The following is a 19,229-nucleotide window of genomic DNA, read 5'->3' on the forward strand; positions in this document are numbered from 1 at the left end:
AGAAATGGTAAATGATCGTTAGTGCCGTGACTTTATTTTTATATATTATGTTAAATATATATTTTTTACATTTTAACAATATTCAATTAGCTAGAGATTACTGGGTAGGGAAAGTTATGAAAATTGAGAGCCATTGTACTCTAGTGAGAGCAAGGATGTGAAGTATACAGATCGAAAAACTAGCGGTGACAGGGTCATTAGAACAGGCTTAATACCTTTCGGGCTTAACTTTATCTTCTGCCGATGAGGGTCGAGCTTAGGCAGCATAACTACGAATCACTCAAGTTCACTAGCATGTCTCCTGGCAAAGACAGACTTGTCCCTCTTTACCGGGAGATCCGTTGTTGCCAAGAAATTGATGTCACCGCTAAGCCGTTTTCGAAAAAACACCATTTCGAGATAATTGCGTTTAAAGTTTCTCGTCAATATTGTGCAGTGTTAAAATGAGGTAAATTTAACCTACATAGAGTTATCTATTCCGGGGCCATACCGATTATCTTCTGAGGTCGCATTAGTGCAAAGAAAGTCATGCTGATGTTGACGACGTACCACTCCACTATAGTAGTCTCTAGCCTCGTTCTTCTTTGCGACAAACTGATAAGCATGAAAACCACAAGAAAGTGAAAGATGCGATTTCGACTGGTAAAACACCTCCAGGAAGAATCTTTGCACTATTTTTCAAAATAAGCTGATTTTAACTCTCATTATTGTTTTTCGTGACTTCGTCAACACATTTTTCCAACAATGGTCGTTAATGAACTAACACCAATGTAAATTCGGACGAACGTGACTTTCGGAATGAACGAACATGCGCTACGCGTTCCAAATATATGCGCATTTTGTGTTCCACTCGTCAGTAACTGATACCAACTTGCTGCCAGTTAGACGATATATCCAAACTACAACGAAATTGGCGTCAGTTGGGCATCAAATCCAAACAATTCACAAAACACGTGTGAACGCCTAAAGCAACTTGCTGGTACCGAGTGATGTGTCGGTTTACCAAGCACAGAAGCTCTGGGTCGCTGAAGACTTCAGGGAACCGAACTCTTGTCTTTTAGCATTAGAGCCAAACGCCTGTGAGTATGAAACCTTCATTTTTTTCTAAAAGTAAAAAATGGATGTCCCAATTTGCGCTTAAAGGCACAAAACCTAACTTAGAGAGGTTCGGTTTAAATGTTTCGTGTTCCACTCGTCAGTAACTGACACCAACTTGCTGCCAATTTCTAACTGACGCCAATTTGGTGTTAGTTTGAGTATATCATCTAACTGGCATTAAACTGATTAAAAATTGAGAAACGCACCCCTTGCAGGCCTTCAGACTTGTTATTTGCTCACATAGCAAGCACAGAAAGCGAAATACAGCGATGAAGAAGTGGGCAGAATTAATACAGCAATCGGAGAAATGTTAACCAATTTTTATACAATTTCGAAGTAAATGCTAAACAGCATTCATAAATATAATGCATTGTGCAATCCTAATCCTCAAACAATGATTCGAAAACGACACGAAGAACCTAAACCTCCCAACCTGTTTTGAGCAAAACCATCAAAATGGAGCACCAACAGAGCATAAAGTTTTCCGGAATTTTAAATGCAAGATCGCTGGAGATTTGTCGGTAATAGTATTATTGCGGTGTTTGAGAACGAACGGAGCATTTTCTCGGGAGATTTTGCGAAATTAGTTGACATTGGGTTTTTGAAGGCGACGGATTTGTCCGAGAGACTATACAGGTTGATCGGCTAACTGAGCTGACGATTTATTGGGAGCATCTACCTACCTCTATCATAGCAAATTCGCAGACTGTGTTTGAATATATATTCCTTCACCTACCGTCATATTTACTTCTGATGATTGGAAACTTATAACAAATACTGAAAACCCCATTTCTAAATATACTTTAACTGTTGCTGATTTTATCCAGCTATCAATCTTGAGCTGTAGATTCGAGAAATCAGTTCACGCTAGATGTTTGACGGCAATGGGTTGCCATCCAGTCAAAAATAAAGAAAGAATAGGTGACCACATTTTTGCTCTACTATCTCAATTTCTCATATCTTCTGTAATTTCTATCATGGTATGGCAAACTGAAAGTCGTACAAGATTCGTCATCGAATACTCCGAAGACCTATTGAAAACTATACACGTTGAGCTCAGTCGGACCATATTTGAGCTTCTTTCGGATCAAAGATAATCCGCTAAGTATTCTAAAGATTTCGAAGGTAAGCTCAGTATTGTAATATTCTATCTAAAGCAAGCAAGACATTACTGGCGACAGATATTTTATAAAAGACTAGCGTATCTACATTCCGCCCACAATGTTAAGATCGACGGCGTCGTCACATATTCGAGTATGTTCAGCATAGATCAATTGAAGCACGGGGTTAGCTGTTGCAAGGACCACTTATTCCAGTGAGCAAAGATTTTGAATGACAAAGGCTCGGTATGGTTAGCGCGCAGAGAATCTTTTTAGGTGACTCTTGTATTTGGTAGCGTGCCTATTGCAGAAAGAGTTCACCTGAACTATTACGCTACCCTGCGTACAAACATTGCCTGTAGAATTTGAAGCGTTCCCTTAATTGACGCCACAAGCACTCTTTTGTAGAACAACAGAAAAGAGCTACACCATTCATCACGACAAAATATTATGCTCTCTTGACTCAGGAAGAGTGTGACTCTGACATCCCCTTGTGGATGATCTTAGAAAATCGATATCAAGCGAGAACTTTCCAGTGCTTTCCGGAACATCAAAAATCACAACATTTCAACCAGAAATTCAACTGAGTACGTTATTAGGTAGGCTTAACCCATTATTGCCCAACCTACTATATATAGTAGGTGATAAGAATAACTCAGAACAGACATTATCAATGAGTTAATGTTGTTCATATACTCTTGCAGAAAGCGTTTAGAGATGTTAGAGTGGTTAAACCGGTGTTTATGTCTTCTTTTTATTCAATTTTCCCTTAAGGGGTTACACATTTTTGTCAGGATTAAAAAAATCGAATTTTTGATATTTAGATATTCTGAAACTATATACGCTGAGGAAAATTTTCTCAAAATTTCATTAAGATCGGAATACTACAACTTGAGTTACATCTATTCATAGACCGCTACCCATTGACCACTCGTAGGCGGTGCGTAGTGTTTGATATGCTAGGCTGTTGACTCGCTGCACCGACAGTAAAACTCGATTATCTCGGAGTTGTATTTTATTGAAAAGTTCATTTGCGGCGATCACGATATCTCAGGAACCAAATAATCGATCAATCTGAAATTTTCACTGGTTGTTCCTTATTATATCAGCTACTTTGAGTACAAAAATAATTTTACTGGAATGACCACATTATTTTTTTCCGATCGGAAAATTCAATTTGTGATACGCGTGAAAAATAAGTTGGGCAATAATGGGTTAAGTTGGGCATCGGCCACGGTACGGCGTTGGGTTGTCTTCTTGTTTTTATTTTATAAGTTTTAGCTCAATGCTCGGGTTTGGGAATCAAACCCAGATAAGCGCGTACACAGCGATCGTTTTGTTTGTTTTTCATCCACATCACATTCGAGAACAACACTATTTATTGTGAATAAATCTGGATGGGACTGACAGGGTCGTAGCGTGGTCTCCTGGTGCCTTCGGTGGAGTCTTAGTCTTTGATGTCAACATTGGATTCTTTCTTCAGTGCACATTTCGAACAATAATTTAGTGTAGCTGAAGTTAACCTTCGTAACCCCCTAACAAACCAAATTTTTGGCTACATCGCTAATCCGGGACTATCCCGCCTAATCCGGAATGTTTGGTCACTTTATTGTAATTTGCCGTTACTTCGAAATGAAACCGATCCGAAGTAAACCGTATTCATGTCCGACAATCAATCGGCCTGCTTTTACTTTCCGACTAAACAAACCCCAACAAAGGATGAGCCCGATCCGAGCAGGCAGCTATAGATCTGCCTTTTTCGTTGTGGTCGAATGTCTGAATGACCTCTAACAGAAAAAGAAGTGAAATATCACTATACGAATCGGTTTTTGACCTATTCATTCGGTTGATTGATGCATGGAAAACGAACGTCACTAATCGATTCAACTATGCCGATTTACATTGATTTAGTTCCGAAGATTACATAGGCAAAGTATGGAATGGAAAGGTTTCCCCTCTTGGGACGAATTTAAGCCTTATGTTTATTGTAACTTTCTATTTCACAGCTCGGATGCGTAACCCCTTTAACGCTATTGAAACAAGTGATCACGAGCTCTATGTTTGTAGATCTTCGTAATGTCTATTCAATTGAACTAAGCATGTGATGGGAATAGTATTTAAAAAGCATTACTTTTTAATCAACATGTACACTTGTACGTCATTGCAAAGTATTAACTATTCAGTAACACAACGGTGCTAATTAAAAGTTTCCAAGAGACACATAAATATATAAGTTGTCCTTCCTTACGGCAATCCAAATTCTAACCAAACCAGCTTCTATTGATTGAAACAATAAACAAACCATCACAAAATTTGTTAACAGTCATCCAAATTTATTTCTCCAATTCATGGAACAACTTCAAAACCGTAAAACATATTTATCGACACCAGACGAAATATTTCACGTCCGCCGCAAAGCACCGTAAATTCGTATTCAATATCGATCAATAATCGTAAAGTTTAAATGCTTGTAGGTAGTGTAGTGTGCTTCTTGCAACCCGCCCGAACGAGAAGTCACTTGCACTGCATCAACAGCAGCAGCAGCAGCAGCATCGTCGTCGCCAGAAGCCAGGCCCCTGATCCCATCACAGAGAAACTGGTCTACCGAGCGAAAAGGCGAAAAGACGCGATGTAATATTATAAGTGGTCGCAATAACAATAATATTACAATCAAACCAACTCGCTGTGAGCCGTAAATTTGACCCGGTCGTCATTTCGATTTGATCCATTGCACTGCGCTATCATACTAGTGTACAGTCATGCTGTATCATGGCATATCGACTTGTGGGGGTCACTGAGAAGGGAATGGTCGCTTTGAGACCTTCACGATAGGTTTTTAATCAGAAACATGTGTGCAATCAATCATAAAAATACGGATCTGCTGTGTGTTTTTTTTTCTGTGACTAGCGCCTGTTGAATATGTATTTTTGGATAGTTTCAGTTGTCCTTCAAAGGTTTCAATACTGGTCTGAAAAGCGGAAACTAATCCGAGAGTATAAATCACTTCGATTACAGAATCCACTCCTCCATAACTGATGAAAAAACACGTTCCGATACATGCAACTTCCATCGAAAGCCACCGTCAGCTGCAGTTATACGACTGAAGGTTTATGTCACAATACTGGGAAAATTATGTTTGTCAACATCAAATGCCGCAATTCATTTCCACATATAGTTGTCCCACGACTGGCCAAATATAGCTCGGAAGCAGCCGCAGGAGAGATCGAGCAAAACAAAACACAGAAAACCGCGGCATCTGATGCAAATCTGTAGAAGTCATTCCTCAACTCGGCATTCCTCCGTTGAAAGTGAAAATGGCGCTGGGACCCCTATCGCATGGTGCTGGATCAGCTACCGACTATGTTGTTCCCAGCCGTGTACGGAGCGCTGAAATACGCACGCAATGTGCCGCCACCGTGCAGCCCACCAATGTCAATTGCGGGCAGCCCCAGAGTTCGACAGGAACAATCGATAGGCAATCAAAATAATAAACAATAATTACTACCATAAACAACCTATCAATGATGCATCTCATTCCTGCAGCGGAAGAGTGCATCACATCTTGACGGTGGATGAGGCAAAACCGTTCCGTCGATCTCCTCCCTTTTTGGTCTAACGCTTCTTGCAGTGACTGGCGGGAAGATTGCGGATAGGTTTTTATTTTTTTTTAATTTTCAATTTTATTTCGACCTACAAATCAGTTGAACTTACGCAAATAGCCATATCAAAGCTATAGACGAATTTCGCGCTAAATCGTATTCAGAGTTGGTAGCACCCTCTCAGATTTTAATGAAATTTTCTGTACATGAGAACTTTGTCACAAAAAGCCACTTTGCATACATTGTTTTTCCAAAAATGATCTAGACTGTCTTTTGAAAAGGGTCAAACTTTTTTTACCAATTTAATTCAAACGGCTATAGTCTAAAAATGACAAATCTTACAAAAAAGTGTTATAGGAGTGATTTGCACAAAATTAGTCAAATTTTTGAATAAAAATATTGAAAAATATTCTTCATTGACTCCTACACGAAAAAATTGATTTTAAAAATTTAAAATTCCTACAAAAAATCCCCATCTTTGATTTGAATGAAATTTGGTTCCAATATAGGTAATTATGTTTCCTACCTACCGTCAAAAATTCAAGTATGGCACCTTTAAGGAAAAAAAGTTATATGAATAAAAAAAATTCCTTGACGAAACTAAATTTATTTTTTCAGTGTATTTTTATCGAAAACTAGACCAATGAACGTCATAATCATCTCAGAATCCAATTTCTGAACTGCTAGTTGTCTGATACATGCAAAAAGTATCAGTAACGAATATGGTATATATTCATAACAAACTTGAATGAGGGCAAAGATAATCCATTTAATATATTATATTGTCTTCGAATAAATAATTTTCGTGCAGACTAAAATACTATGCTAACTTTAACCTATTTTGAATTTGAACATTTCTCTACTTATATTATAGTCGTAAAAATGAAAAACGCTATTGAAGAGCTGTCAGCAAACATCCATTGGGTTATTCTGGTCGTACTGCGTGCGATGAGAAGAGCGCCGAAAGAAATCTATTCTTCGCAACGATCTACCAGGAACGTTGAAGTTCAGCTTTGCAAGAAGCACAGGGCAGTCAATGTTGTCTGCGAGAAGATCGAAAATAAAAAGTCGCTGCAGAAAAACTCTCCTGTTTCGTAGTTTAGGCAGGTTGATGAGAGCACAGCGATGTTCATATGGTGGAAGTTCAAATCGATTACGCCAGGGAAGCCGTCGAAGTGCATACCAGACAACATCATCGATATATGCGAGATTTAACTAAATGCCACTTGGCTGTGTACGAAGAAGTATCTTGTCTATGTACCCGCCTGGGAAGTAGAGATTGATGGTGTAGGGGCCTTAATTGCGAAGTATGGGGTTCGCTCCTTCAAGAAACCTTTGCTTCGGCCAGTGAAAATTCTGGTTCACCATCCTATAAATTTCCAAAAGAGGAAAATCAGTTTTCTCTGCTAAGCTTCCTCGTAAAGGCCTGAGACTGTCCTTTGAAGGGTGCTGTTGTAAAACCGAAGTAAGTGGTTCTTGGTCTCGGTAATCTTAGAAACTTGTAGGAATTTCTACATGGTACATCAAAAACTCCAAGTGTCCCTATGTTTCAGTCCCTACATTTTCCCTCATGTTTTACACAATGCATTTGCACTACGATTAAAGGTCAGACGAAACGAGTACCCGACGCGAACAACCGTGAACAGTCTCCTACTTTGTGGTGGTCAGAGATTGCTTAGAATTATACGCAAAAGGGACTTTTGAACGTCGGAGCGCCGGATTTTTTCCCAATATACGCGACGCTACAAATGCAAATGAAAAACTTGATGAAAGCTGAAAGTTACAGGAGGCTCTCCATTTGATGGAGCATGAAAAGCATTCTGTATTTCTATAAAATAAAATCGATAAAATCTGAGAGGGTGCTACCAACATTTGTTCGAGTTTCTATATGCTTAAGTTCAACTGATTCTGGTTAAGCTGTACGCACACGAGGCGACAGGACACACGCCACATAAAATATTCAGTATGGATTTTGTTCTAGCTATTCCAACGCGACAACAACAACAGCATTGGGATAGGTTGAACAAAATCTATACTGAATATGTTTTTGGTGTGTGTTCTGTCGTCTGGTGTGTGAACATATTTACTTGTAAAAAGAAAATTCTAACGACTATTACTGCAAGCGCTCGCAACTTGCTACTGCGCGATAAATATCTTACGTGAAGGAATGATATTTTCTGCGTCCCAATTTTAACTTGGGGACGCTTCTGTCTTGGTGCGCATCATCGAATATTCCTTATAGCTCATATCGCTTGCGGATTATGATTGTGGATTCATCTTCTTTGATAGTTGCTTCTTCGTTATTGGACACATACTTTGCTCATGGTGCTCGGGAGGAGCAAATCATTCTCACTGTTCATGTTTCGAGGACTCAATATTTTCGTAAAATGGTCAATAACGCCCACGTCCAATGATGTTCTACCGGGAAGTGAAAGAAATGTTAGTTCTATAAATAAGATTAAAAGCTAAGTAAAAGAAATTCAAATTTTTAGCTCGTGTTTTTAATATTAATTTGTAATTTTCGTTTAGCTTGAGCTTGTGTGACCGCCCCTTCTAGCAAAAGGAAAAGAACAACTTGTAAAAAATGTAATCGATGGTCGTAAGCAAAATTAATCTACAACAGGAAATTATCGAATTTATTCATGAAAAGAAAATGGAAAAAAATCTTGAGCGGCCTACAATAAGTAAAGATAAAATACAATAACAGCACATGCGCACGTCGTTTGTCCCCCTTCCCTGTCAGCATACGGCCATAGATCCCACCGGATCGTCGCTAACGCCACTTCGCTCGAAACGACACTGAGTCAGGCTACAACCCCAACGGTTGATGCCAAAACCCGATCCAACCAAACCGGCATAAGGCAGCTCGTACCCGGTTGGTACCGCGGGGAGGCAAGGGATAGGAGTTCTGTATCAGAGGTGAATGGCGGCATAGTGTAGCCTCGTGTTGTACAATAATACAGCTTTGCCAACCTTTTTCGTATTTTAACATGAGTTATTCAATAAACTCTGCTTTAGTGCACGATGCCAGGATTTGTGGTCTTACCTCGATTTTGTCGGGAATCTTCTTTTTAACGTTGTCACATTCATCAACAGCTTTCAGCCTTCGTCTATCTATTGAACCTGTACTACATGATGGAACAATAACTTGAACAGGCCGTAGCAGCACTCGTAGTTGCATGCAAATAGTGCGAGCTACGTCACTTCGCTTTTTCTGCGTGCTATCCTTAAATTATCCATAGCCGCTAGGTTTGAGTAAGCTGGGCATACGAGTGGATCAAAGGCCGCCGCTTCCGACGGCGAGTATGGCGGCCACCACGCCCGGCGGATCCTCAGCGGCTTTGCGCCACTTCGGTTCCTGGGACTCGGTTATGCAGGCAAGACGCATCACACAGGCACACCGTTGAAGGATGTTCCTGGAGGGGCCTGGATGCTTACTGGAAGTTTTCTAAAATATTATCTGAGAAATAATAATTTTCTGGCAACTTTCCATTTCTCAGTTGACACTACAGAATGAACTTTGTTCACATTCGACGAATTTTGCTTTGATCCAACATCATCCAACTGTGACCACTCCTCCACCTCTATCCTACCAAAATGATTTATTGATGCTTCATTTACTCACAATCAAGATTCACATTTACTAGATTTTTTCATTAGTGACGTTAACCAATTGAAAAACGAGTGTAGGGCAATATAACGGCCCTCTATTATTAGGTTTTACCAGCCCCTGTCAAGGATGGCGTCTCTGTACAGCCAATATCACTGCCACGAAAACCAAAACAATAATTTTGAATCGAATCATTAGAAGCTGTATTTGGTTACTAAGTGTCGATTTTCTGAATGATATTGTATCTAATCATCCCGCAAGATGCAAAACGTCGTGTGGAATGCTTGAATATTGTGTATAGCGCCGAATATAATTCTTTGTTTGGGGCTTTATAGCTATAACGCCCCATATATGTAGGTCGCTGTCAAACTCCATATATTGGTATAGGGTTGCCAGGGGGCTGAGTTTTACACCGACCGACATAACTCCACAAAATGAGCCGGATGAACTTCATTTGACAATTCTCGGACACTAATTGGCGGTTTGTTTTCCTCCAGCTGTCATATATGAAACTGTCAGCCAATTTAAACATTTTAAATAGCTCGCCTAAAGTATTTATCATAGTGTTGAAATGCTCTATGTCGCTGTTAAACTTATTCCAGAGACGTACAATACCGGTTGGTCAGATTCCATCATGAAAATAATCCGACCGAAATAATATTTTCGATTTATTTTCCTCTAACTATGATAGGTAAAGGAAAACAAATCGTTGAATACACTAATATAATTACAGATTGTGAAGTACTCTATTGGGGAATGCCGGGTTTATTGTTGTTGCCTCGAATCAAAACTCAACACAAAGTTCATTCCGTACGTGCGCCCAGGCAACGAAATCGTTTGAGTTTGAATGGGATTTTCAGCGCCGCCATAAAATTTTTATTTCCCCGATTATATTTTAGGAAACTTCCGGTAACCATCCGATACCCTTCAGGAACATCTGTTTAGGGTGTGCCAGTACGATGCGGTTTAGCCTCATAACCGAGACCTAGGAACCGAAGCGGCACAACGCCACTGAGGATCCGCCGGACGAGGTGGCCAAAGACCCGCCGTCGGAAGCGACGGCAGTTCGCAAGCAGTGGCTTCTCGCAAGCGAACATGTGATCTACTCGTTTGGCCGGCTCACTCGCAGTAAGGGGCTATGCCTAGATTAACAGCACACCAACAGTGCCATATTGGGTGGTGGAATCAAAATGAAATTGGCAACACTAGTAAAATGTAAATAGAAATTAACACACCGGATGAATCAGGGGGTGTCATCCCTGTCATACGTTATGAAGATATACACTGAAGTATTTTTTCCGCATAAAAAACCGCATAACTTTGAAAATCCGCATAAAAAACCGCATAATTTTGAAAATCCGCATAAAAAACTGCATAATTTTGAAAATCCGCATAAAAAACACATAATGTGTGAAATATTTTTCAATATTAAGCGCCATAGTACTTAAGGAAGAGCACGCATTTGAAGTAAGAAATTTTAGAAAAGCGTGGAGTAGGGTCATATGAACAAGCTTAGAGTTTCAGGAGTCAGGATCTTTTGGCATTAAATGCGAATCACCTGAGTCTGCGGCATGTCCAGACAAGCGTAAAGTCACTTAATGACTTATGCTGTCGGAACCGTGACTCCCTGGAATCGCAAGACCGGCACCTAACCGACCAGCATCGAGATAACGATTTCGAGAGAAATTTCAACGTCGGGAAATTTCTCCGTCGGAGTAGACTAGGCCCACCGGCGGGGACTAGTTCGAGTAGAAGTCGCTCAAGCATATGCTCGTCGGGGCGCCTGTCAACTGGAAGTCACCCTCCACCCAGAATCGCAGGACCGACCTTGGCATCTGCCCGGGTAGCATCGGTTTCGGAAGATCTTGCACTGCCGGGGAACTCTTCGTCGGAGTAGGAAAGATCCACCGTCGGGGACTATTCCAAGTAGTCCGTAGCAAATCGCTGGCTTGAACCATCGGGGAACCAGTGAACCGGACGCAATCCTCCACCGGGAATCGCTGGACTGACCTCAGGCAAATGTCGAACTTCTTGGTGGAGTTTAGAGAAATAGGGTTCAGAGTTATCTTCTCTGTTCAGAGTCCCTTACTTTGGCACACGATGGACGAAATCGGTAGTATAGTCTAACTACTGAATGTGTGTCGGGTCGGCGTAAAAGCTTTATCCCAAGTAAAAAAAAATCCGCTCAGAGACTTTTTTTCGATCTCGCCGAACTGAGTCGAATGGTATAAGAGATTCGGCTCTGCGGGCCTCGAAATTCCGACCGATTGCAGAAGTTTTATTATGAGAAAAGTAAAAAGGTATTCAGTCATTTTCTGTTTATATTTTCACTGCATCAAGAATGCCTCTCATATCCTTAACCCAAAAACTAGTAATTTATAATGTAAAGTAAAAATATGAACACTTTATGTCTTTTGTTTAAGCATGTGCATTCACGAGGATCTATCTTTCGATAAAAGTCGCTTCAGGTGATGCCCTAAAAATTAAAAGGAAGCTGCATAAAAAGAATCGCATAACTTTGAAAATCCGCATTAAAAAACCGCATAACTTTGAAAATCCGCATAAAAAAGTCGCATTAAAAAACCGCATAAAAAGACCAGTGTACAGACTTCGACAGTAGTCAACATATGACGGGCATAGCCTAGGCACATGTCGCCTATGCTATTGCATTAGATTGCTTTGATTTTAACAAAGGCAGATGTTGGCTAGGAAAAAAAATGGAAAAAAGGGGCCTGGGATGAACGGATGATTCGAGTCAATTATAGGTGCCCAGTGGCAGGCTATTGAAGCTTTGTTCTAGGCAGAGCTGTAGCGTGATCTTTTTGCCCCCTTGGCAGTGTCCCTGTTTCGTGCCCCCTTAGTGTTCACTTTGGCTTTCTTTTTATGTTTCACTTTCAAGCAATATTTTAGTGAGTTTCTTGAAATGACATACTTTATTTAAGGTTCAAGTTACCTTTTTTAAGCATGTGTTAGAATTGAACGCTTGGTAGTGTGCGTAGGAAAATTTGTGTTCAGCTTTGCCACCGGATTATCCATTTAAACCTTTTTAAAACTCTAAAAGAAGAATATCAGTCGATTTATTAGATCATCACGATTCAATTCATGCAAAATACCTGCTGGAAAAACCATCGGCTTAGCTAAATGGTGCTTTTGAAAAAGTGGCTGTGGTTTTTTCATTGCGCAGTTGTGTTGCGTACCCCAGCTCGGTGTGGTAGTGTGATAAAAAATCACAGCCACTTTTTCAAAAGCACCATCCAGCTAAGCCGATGGTTTTTCCAGCAGGTATTTTGCATGAATTGAATCGTGATGATCTAATAAATCGACTGATATTCTTCTTTTAGAGCTTTGAAAAGGTTTAAATGGATAATCTGGTGGCAAAGTTGAACACAATTTTTCTTACGCATACTACCAAGCCTTGAGGTAACTTGAGCCTTAACGTAGAATTACGTTTTTGTTTTTGATATGGAGAAGCACTTTGCAAAATCAACAAAAATTGTGTATAACGACTATTGTTAAGACTGCATCCATATACCACGTAGACAATTTAGAGGAGGGTAGGGGTCACGAGAAAGTTCACGCTGGTCCATGAGGAGAGAGGTGATGGTGTGAGAATTGTCCATGTGTTTTTTTTTTCGTTGGCCTGTTAAAAGTGTTTTTTGTTGGACACATAACGGTTAAGGGAGGTTTTGAGCTTAAATCATGGTTGGGGTGGATTTAACTGAAAGATGGCATTTGAAAATGAAAATTTGCATAACTCATTATTGATGACAAAACTTATATGGCGTGTCATAATCGTGCATTGAAAATTTTCCATACAAATAAATCAGCAATTATTAACTTTTATTTTATTCGGTCTGGAAATAATCAGTGAGTGTCATTTTGAAGGAAATTGGTCAAAGAATCCGGAAAAAACAATAATATTTGGTTCCAGTGTTGCCAAATATGGAATATTTCCAGTTAAAAACAAAATTTGCTTTTTTCTCGCAATACCTATAGTTTCGTTTTGAAATTTTTTTATGCAATTGTGTTCGTTAAACATTTTTACACAGAAAAACATTTGAAACTTTAATAAAAGTGGACTCAATACCAAGATACAGCAGTTCAAAGCAAAAAACTCGCAATTTTTCATTACTTTCATCGATATATCTCAGTAACCAAGCAGAACTTCAAAATTCCGAAATCGCCCCTTTGTAGAGATTTTTCAAACAAATAACATGGCATAATTAACTCAGTACACCCCAAAATGGTGTTTGTCATAAGATAGCATTACAGCGACAATATGACGTTGGTGCAATATTGACACTAAGTTTGTCTTAATTCATTTTTGGGCACCCTCCTCCCCCTAAACTGTTTACTTGGTACAAGAACGTCTTCTTAGAATATTTCCAAATTGGATTTCAAAATCAATTTATTAGCAGTGTTTAGTTGCGCGAATAAGCAACCTTGAAGCATTGCCTAGGTAATCCTGATAAAATTCTGTCCACATAGCTCAGCTTGCCTGGGTGATTGAACCAATGAAGCCGATAAAATATTCGGAATTCTTATGCCAACAAAAGAAGGAAATATGCATTACAACTGATGCCGATTGGTTGGGCGGAGCATTGCATGCCTTGTGTATTTGCTCATTTAAGTAAAAACACAAATCGAAATGGAATGTAAAGACCATGCGCGCCCAGCTGGCATCAGCGTAGAAAGTAAGAGTGCAAATATGTTGCAATTGAATTGCTGCCATGATTAGACTGTAGCATCTACGACCTGGCTGTGCACGATCAAAATGACGGTATATTGGCTGATCAACATCATTCGGATCCGGACGGAGGTTCGCGGATCAACATCATTCTACTAATTAGGATATGGTTCGTCAGCCGGAGGCGCACGATTTCAAATCTCGCATACTGCCAATTTATAAAATGTTGAAGCTGAAGAAAACATCTGTCTGCGTTTTGCGCGTGTAAATAACAATCTAACCCAAACTGAAATCACTACAATCATAGGTACTAATAATTTTCCTCTCCCTCTGTCTCTCTGTCCATTTGCAGGAACCTTCGACCGGTCAGGCTCCCCGCTGATATACATCGAAGTCGAGAAGGTGCTCGCATCAGGACTCAACTGTTACGAAATCGCAACCGTTCTGCTGTATTACAACACGCTACCTATCCAAAGGTAAGTGCTATAATTTCCATGCCCACCCGCAACCACCAATCTTGCCACCTGAGACGTGATCAAAGCCAGGATTTATTGCAGTTTAAGCAACCTATTATTTTCGCTTAATCCGCTTGATATAGGCGTTTAAGCGCCAACCGAGATAATTTGCGTGATCTTCTTGTGGGAAGCGTCAAAGAGCACCGCATGTGCAGTAGGAAACATTTCGCGCCCCGTCGAAGATTGAGTGCGTACAAAGCTACCGGTAAATTGATTTCAGTGATACAGTAAATCACACATTTTCGAAAGTCTACACGTTGCACACCGAACCACGAATTGCGCATAGCATAAATCGACCCTTGGTAGGAGCTCTTAATTCACATGCGCTTGCAATTTCAACTCAAACCGAAAAGATTTATTCCCATGCAGTTAGGACGCATAGCACTAATCTGACACCAGCAAGGCGCATATTTGAGATCCCATATTTTTTCATTATCCCCCCAAACCTCCCTCCTATTACCAAACGAACTACGAAAGCAAAAGAGATTCTTGTACCAACTTGATCGGTGCAAATTGCTAAATAAATCAGGTACAGTTATACGGACTAATTTATTAACTCTTATTGACTGTCGATAGGAAGTGCAGTGTCTACATCTCCGATGGGAAACGGCGTGAAGTCAAATTCCGCGCCACTCAGTCTCCAGCTCCGTCTCGCTGCCATATACTAGTTTCGATTGCACAAAAATCAACACCACATGTGCTCCAGTTTTGCCACGTTTCGCACCAATGGGGTAACAGTGTGAAAATGTGCAAAGGATTATCGATTATCTTAGGGTATATACTGTTGCCGGTACGTGACTGATTCAGTTCCTTTAGATTTCATCCCGGCTGCTCTTCTTCTCTCACGCTGAGAGACGTCGGCAAAGCGAAATTGATTTATGAATGCATTTACTGCATTCTAGTCACACCGGAATGAGCTCCGCCATAGTATCGGAATGGATGAGATTATAGTTGAACCTGCTGCGATTCAATTCCATATACAGCTTTTATGGGTCAGTCAACGGAATGTTTTTTTGTTGAGTTCATCTAATTGAATTGAATTTCAATCGATGTCTTTATATCCCGTTGGCCCCAATTATTAACAATACCGAGAGGTCACAGCAATACAAATGCTGTTATTGTCTTACCGTCGAATTTTATTAGCTCATAACATTTTTCGCTGTAATTAAACACAAATTGATAAGTAAAATTACTATTCCGTGCAACTCAGAAACCACGTCTAGACTCTTGTGAACCGGGTAGCAAACCAAATTCCAAAGACTTCTACGTTATTCAACAACGTCCAAAATGTAAATTTAGCATGAATTTTAACTTTTTGCCTAAAATATCTCTGCTTGAGGACCGTCTCGGTTCTTTCTTCGACACACCGTGTCGTTCTCTGTAAATGTTGGAGAGGTTTATTCTAGTGAGGAATATCTTATTCAAGAGTTTCCCGAGCCAGCATATTGGTCCATACAACGAAGAATCCTCAAGAAGCTTACCTGGTTTTGGCAGCTACACGAGCTTCCGTTGCTTCCATCTGGTGAAGAAAATTTTAGACATGTTCCGGAACATGTCCGAAAATTGACGCTCACAAACCAACGTTGAGCATTCCTATCCAAGCCTGACATTAAAACATTTCACCACTGCTACTAGTTCTTAGTTGGAGGCTTGTATCTCTTCAGTGTTGTCCATCAAGCGTCCGCTATCGCAACAACCATCGCAGCGAAACCTGAAAATATACGGACGGTGTTTTTATGGACTCAATCCTTTGCTTACCGCGCTTGGATTAGGTTCTGAGCATTGCGATCATTCGCATGCAGACCGATGGCAGGCACGAGCTCTACTCTCCATAGATGTTCCAACCACTGATAATTTTGGGGTATTCACAAGGAGCACTCTTATCGATACACTACTAACTAGAGGAATCTCGGGAATATTTTCAAAGATGAAGTTTTTCTGAAAAATACAAAGAGCCAGATTCGATCAAGAAGTATTCTTCCGGCTCCAGGAGACCATATCTTTCCTGAAGAATGACAAATTCCTAAGATCCATCTTAGATAGACCCTCTAACTACAGACCCTCCGCAACACGACGGCAGGGTACTGTAGAGAGTTCCTGAAGCTTTTTTTATTACTGCAAATACAGTTAAGACCCGTTTTTATCAGCCCCTTAGCGAATTTTAGGCTGATAAAACAGGGACATTGATAAAATCGGGACATATCTTTTTAATAAAACGAAGCTCTTAAAATATTCTTCTTTGGTCCTTAGATATAGTCTCGCAACCCTTTCTGATTATTTGCTTTAAGTTCCCCTTTAGGGGTTTGACAATGCAAAATTTAAAAAAAAAATATTTTTATTTTTGCATTTTTCGGATCTCTAGGATAAGAAATATATGCCCAAGAAAGGATTTACTCGAATTAAACTTGGTTCGTCTGCTAGAGCCCATCAAACTACCAACTATAAATTTTCATATGAAGCTGATAAAATCGGGGGGCTGATAGAATCGGGTGCTAATAAAATTGGGTCTCCACTGTATTCACGAACCCTACCACATCTCATACTACGTAGGCATTCTTAGCACTCTCGGACAACGAGATGGTCTCATTCCAGTTAGCGAGTTCCTCAATGTCCTGACGCCTTCGCCATCACATCTTTATACTCCGACCTACACTAACCCAGCTTTCGATACCTGAAGATTTCAAAGTACGTGCTTAGCACGTGTGAACTCGACAAAGTAATTTTTATGTTCTTGGTCTGCGAACAAAAAATCTTTTGAAGATTATGAGTTTGAAAACCCCAAAATTCGTTATCAATTACTGTTCCGAACATTATATCGCCTCACTAATAAACTTCTTTGGCCGAACGACCAGTTGCGATTATTTGCGCTATCTGTTCTTCATACTTGAGGACCGCTGCTGTTTATTGAAGTGAAAATGCATTCTGGCTTTCGGCTTGAAGACTATAATTGCAGTGGTTGAATCGAACTGAAAATGCAGTTTCATGCGGCATCCTTTTCGAAATGTTGCTGCTGACCGTGTAATTGAAAATTTAGTCCAATCATATATCATGATTCACCAGAAGGCTGCAATTAGGTGCTCACGTATGTATGCATAATGTGAGGATGAACTTTCATGCAGAATGAAAGAAAGAAGCAGTTCAGTGTCGAACCAATATGCTAAAGCAAATAGCCTACAGGAGTACTTTTTTATTTTTGACACATTATATATGAATGTTCTCAATTGGCCGGATTTGTTAGAATGTTACGAACCCGGATTAAAGCAGTAAAGAACGAATCTGAAGCAATGTATTGGCAATTGGAAAATAAATTCTTGGTCGTAATATACAGTTTTGGCTATAACTTTGAGTGGCTTCAACCAAGTTACACAATAAATTCATACGGAGTGCATTAAAAAATTTGTAATTCGTCAGGGTAACCATTTAGCACTGGGTTGAAAAATACCCAAATTTGTGTTGTCCACTCCGTAGAGTGTATTGTTTGGCAACATAAAGCTCACCGTTGGTTCATATTGCTTGTGGCACTAAAAACTGGATTCTAACTGCACTGCGCACTTACCATTCTTCCATTAAATTCATCTCATAGACCGGTTAGTTCGACTGGTCTGTCTATGAAAGTACCATCTCTATCACTTGAAATACATGTTTTTTGACAGCTCGCAGTTTTGAGATCACTCGCACTTTAAAAGTGCGGAGTCCAGGTTGGTGGGAAGTGCGCAATATAATCGTTACCATTTTAAGTAAAATTTGGTTTATTAACCGACTTCTTAATCGTGGCCCGGAGGGCTGAGTCTCTTATACCATTCGACTCAGTTCGTCGAGTTAGGCAAATGTCTGTGTGTGTGTGCGTGTGTATGTAATACTATGTATGTATGTTACCATTAAATTGCTATTAAATTTCATTTAATTCCGACGTCCGGTTCCGCAGTTACAGGTTGAAGAGCGGGGTCACGCATGAAATTCCCATGTACATCGGAATCAGCATGATATCTAAAAGATGCAAAATTTCATAAAATGTGTTCGAAAATGTTTGAATTAATAGTTTCAGTTCACTGATACCCAATCAAACCCACATTGACCACATTGGACAACTTCGGCGGAACCGGAAGTATCGGGAAAGTGGTTATGTTCCTGAGTTGAATTCATATCTGCTTCTCAGAAATGTCTTACTCAATTTTCACAAAATAGTCTCAAATGAAAGCTAGAATAGTCCTATTGAATGCTATTAAATTTCCTTTGAATCGGAGCTCTGGTTCCTGTGTTACGGGTTGAAGTATGCGGCCACTTGCGAAATTTCCATATAGATATGTTCAAATGATGCAAAAATAATGGCCACCCTTGCACCCGCTTTAGGGATTTGCAAAAAAACACTCATTTTTGTTTTGAAGCTTAATCAACGACGTTTCTCGAAATTTAGAACTCCTTGTGCGCTTTCTTCGTTTGTTATGGCAGTTTAAGTGAAAAAGTAATGTCCCATATTTATAAGTTCACCTTACTTTTTTGCCTTTCTCATATAGAAAGGTTATGCAAACAATCTGAACATCGTCAACCTAATCTCGGTCTATCCCCTATCTATCACACACCATCCTTCCCTAAACCCACCTTCCCTCATCAATTAATAAA

The 19,229-nt window shown here is 39.9% G+C and overlaps 1 protein-coding gene across 1 annotated transcript in view; it reads left to right on the forward strand.

The window, feature by feature from the left end:
- The window catches only part of LOC131693672 (uncharacterized), a 123,538-nt gene that overhangs the window by 60,686 nt on the left and 43,623 nt on the right, over nucleotides 1–19,229 (forward strand). The window contains exon 3 of the mRNA XM_058981711.1: nucleotides 14,447–14,570. Coding sequence (XP_058837694.1) covers nucleotides 14,447–14,570 — 124 coding nt within the window. The remainder of the gene's footprint in view (nucleotides 1–14,446; nucleotides 14,571–19,229) is intronic.

The sequence above is a fragment of the Topomyia yanbarensis genome, chromosome 3 (genome assembly GCF_030247195.1).
Source record: "Topomyia yanbarensis strain Yona2022 chromosome 3, ASM3024719v1, whole genome shotgun sequence".
Lineage (NCBI taxonomy): Eukaryota > Metazoa > Arthropoda > Insecta > Diptera > Culicidae > Topomyia > Topomyia yanbarensis.